A 3,657-nucleotide genomic window follows, 5' to 3' on the forward strand; every position below is an offset into this window, starting at 1 on the left:
GAGGTGACAGACAACTAGTTGTCCAGTCCGGTTCCGTTCACACAGCGCGTGTGTTCCGAGAATGCGGTTGTGAGTCCTGAAAATGTACAGGTGTGAGTTTGGTTACAGAATGCGGTTGTCACGCCCGTAAATAGCCGAACTGTGTGTGAACGTAACGGTATTAAGGACTCAAAAACAGGACTGACAACCATATTCTGCTGCTGTGTAAACGTGGCCATATATAATTAGCAGCATGTTTATTTCTGAAATTAATTTGGAGATTCAATGTGAAAACATAGTAATGATTTCAAATTTTGATGTAATGTGAGATAAATCACTATTACAGAAAACTATGCATTTGATTAAAAAAAGCCCTTATATGTAAGCCAAATAACTTAAAATTAAAATAAAAAGTATTACTAACCTGCTGACCACTGATGGTCGCCACAGGAATACCAGAGGCCTGTGAAGACTCCATGGCAGCGGTGATATGACCAGACACCTTAGGGGAGAGAGTGAGGTGGCCCGGTGTTGACAAAGGTGCTGGAGCTATTACACGGCTTGGCATGGGCGTTTTCAGAGCAGACTGGAGTAAAGAGAAGATAAATGTAGGCAAACATGGACATCCCTTTTTACATTTGCTTATTTTTGACTTTTCAGGAAGACGACAAGAGGGATCAGCTTTATAAACTGAAGGTACTTTTAAATATACCGGTGTACCTTCAGAGGACCCTCAGTGAAGGCTAGGGAAAGACCCTGAGGGAGGTGGGATGGTGGTGCTGACACAGAGACAGTCGTGCCTGGCTGGATGGGGAGGTGCTGAGGGAGAGGAGGGGGCAGAGACTGAGCTGTTCCGTGGGGCGAGGGTTGAGTCTGGGGTTGGGGGTAGGGTCGCACCACTACCGTCTCCTGCTTGTCATCTCTGAACGCTGTGGCTCTGCTGGACATCAGCTCACGTGGAGCATGATTAGAGTCTTCATATCCTCCTTAAAGAAACCACATTAAGTCAATTGATGGTGTAAATTCAAGACTGTTTGTTTATAAACATCTCCCAAGTTTGTTGTCATCCACATGCAAGGTTTTCAACCAGGGGCCCGTTCTTCGTACGTCGCTTATTATATCCGAGATGAAATGTCACATTCAAGATGATATCATCGCGCTAATCAGGGCTATGTATCGATACTCGAAACCACGATCAGCAATGCAGCGATTGGCTGGCGGCAAGACAGCAACGTAATGACATCATATAATTAAAAAAAGACATGACGAAAAACTTGACAAATTTCTGGACTTTTATAAGGAAACAGCCAAGCGAACAAAACTACATAAATGTTATAATAGATAAATGAAATGTGCACTGTTTTTATTTTATTTAAATTTTTTACATGATTCTCAATTATTTATATTCACGATTTCTATTTATTTCAATGCAATTAGCAATTAATTTAATTTTATATTTGAACAGATTTGTTACGTGACAGCATTAATTAAAGTTTCTTAAGGGTCAAGATCATTATCTGCATCTCCTGCGCTCCATCAAGCCACTCCCATAATAGCTGCCAACACTCAAATGAATGCACGACTCTACATTATCTGTATAGCATGTGTGTAAGACTCGAATACAATTATGAAGTAATAATTTTATTACGAATAAATCTTTCAGTGAGTAAAACTGGCTTTGTCTATAGTATTAAAGACTACACAACATTATTATATGATCTTTAAATAAATTTTTAAATGATTATTATTTTAAATTATTGTCCCTGGATTAGTAGGGTACTCTTGTAATAAAGTCGCGGTGGTAGCGGAAAGATTTTAAGTATCAATACTTAAAAAGATGCCATCTAATCCTGTTTACATGAAATAAGCCTGCTCCCGAGCAGTTGCTATGACAGCAACTCCAGGATGAGCTTCGAAGAACCAAACAATCCAAGATCATGCCAAATCATCAACAATCAAATCCAGCTAACTGAGTTAGCGACGTACGAAGAACGGGCCCCAGGTGTCTATTTCAAACTGCACCACCGTTCAAAAGTTTGGGTCCATATGTTTTTTACATTTTTTTTATTAATACTTTTATTCAGCAAGGATGGATTAAAATGATCAAAAGTGACAGCTAAGACATTTATAATGCTACAAAAGATTTCTATTTCAAATAAATGTTCTTTTGAACTTTCTATTCATCAAAGTATTCTAGATTCCACAAAAATATGAAGCAGCACAACTGCTTTTGGCAATGATAATAATAATAAATGTTTCTTGAGCACCAAATCAGCATATTAGAATAATTTCTAAAGCATCACCTGACAATGAAGACTGAAGTAATGGCTGCTGAAAATTCAGCTTTGCCATAGCATGAATAAATTACATTTTAAAATATAGACAACGCTTGTTATAAATTGTTATAATATTTCAATTTTGTAACTGTATTTTTAACCAAATAAATGCATAATGCAAGCCTTGGTGAACATAAGAGACTAATTAAAAAAAAAACATTTTTTTTAAATCCTACCGACCCTAAACATTTGAATAACAGTGTCTATAACTAAACATTTACTAATAATCCATTAAGCATCCAGTAACATTACAGAGGTGTTAAGAGTACAATTCTAGTTCTTAATATTAGTCTGTAATAGTCAATGCGTCTTAAACCTGTGTTCTTCTGACTTCCTGGAAGTCCTGTAGTCTTGCTGCCTGGTGTTTGTCCTTGTCCCAGGCCAGAAGGGAGTCCTGGACGTGGATACTGCTGAGAACTCATCTTCACGACCTCTCACGTTCTTCCTGAAGAATCAGAGGATAAAAAGGACACAATGCAGCGTTCAACGGAGAAAATGTGTTTAATTCAAACAAAGGACTAGATCACATTGTCTGCAGGTTATTACTAGATATCTGAAAAGCTCACATTAGAGACATGGTGTACCATACCTTATGCTGAACAAAACCAGTCAATATTTTGTGTTCAGGCGGTTCTCTTTCATGCAGTTTAATGTTATAATCTCCAAAACAAGAACTATTAAGCTGAATAAACCACAAAACATCCCTAATGGAAGGTGTATTTCTCAAATATAAAGTAGCAATGCCCTTCTCGCAACAGTGTCATGTCAGTGAAATACGCTTACTAGAGTTAGACAACCTTCAACTTAACGACAAATGCGAAATCAACACCACCTGATAGCAAAGTAAGCGCATTTAATCTGGCTGCATTATTTCTGAACGCTGGTGAATGTTACATGGACGATTGTCAGGACACCAGAACGGGCAGCTTTTGTTCCTGGGTGGGCTCGTGAGTTTACTATTCATCTTGTAGATGTTAAAACACATATGTAGTCTAATTTAAAATGCAAATCAGTTCATAACCATATAACCCGTATTTTAAATAACAAAGAATGAGTTTTAGAAATCAAAACAGTCGCGGCTGTTAGTCGCCCAAAGATCTTACGAGTCATTTCAACGAGACATGATCATTTCTCTCAGATACACATTAACAACGGTCGTAATTCTGCAACTGTATGAATGTGAACGCGACGAAAACGTTACTCTAGCAGCATTATTGTGTTTACAAATGAAAAATCGCAGATTTACCGTAAACACGACGCCTGCACTCTCCATCCGTTTCGTATCCCGGCAAATCGACCATTGGCATCAATGGGAATAAAGCCGCAGTAAGCCACTTCCGGT

General features: G+C 38.2%; 1 protein-coding gene across 1 annotated transcript in view; it reads right to left on the bottom strand.

The window, feature by feature from the left end:
* Positions 1 to 3,657, bottom strand: part of LOC107693727 (histone deacetylase complex subunit SAP130-like) — a 19,676-nt gene extending 16,019 nt beyond the window's left edge. Inside the window, exons 1-4 of the mRNA XM_016493220.1 lie at positions 3,562 to 3,657; positions 2,632 to 2,760; positions 700 to 965; positions 404 to 565 (exon numbers count right to left, since the gene is read on the bottom strand). Of these exons, the coding sequence (XP_016348706.1) occupies positions 404 to 565; positions 700 to 965; positions 2,632 to 2,737 (534 nt within the window). The 5' untranslated portion in view covers positions 2,738 to 2,760; positions 3,562 to 3,657. The remainder of the gene's footprint in view (positions 1 to 403; positions 566 to 699; positions 966 to 2,631; positions 2,761 to 3,561) is intronic.

This window comes from Sinocyclocheilus anshuiensis, unplaced genomic scaffold (genome assembly GCF_001515605.1).
Source record: "Sinocyclocheilus anshuiensis isolate Anshui unplaced genomic scaffold, SAMN03320099.WGS_v1.1 scaffold1472, whole genome shotgun sequence".
Classification (NCBI taxonomy): Eukaryota; Metazoa; Chordata; class Actinopteri; order Cypriniformes; family Cyprinidae; genus Sinocyclocheilus; species Sinocyclocheilus anshuiensis.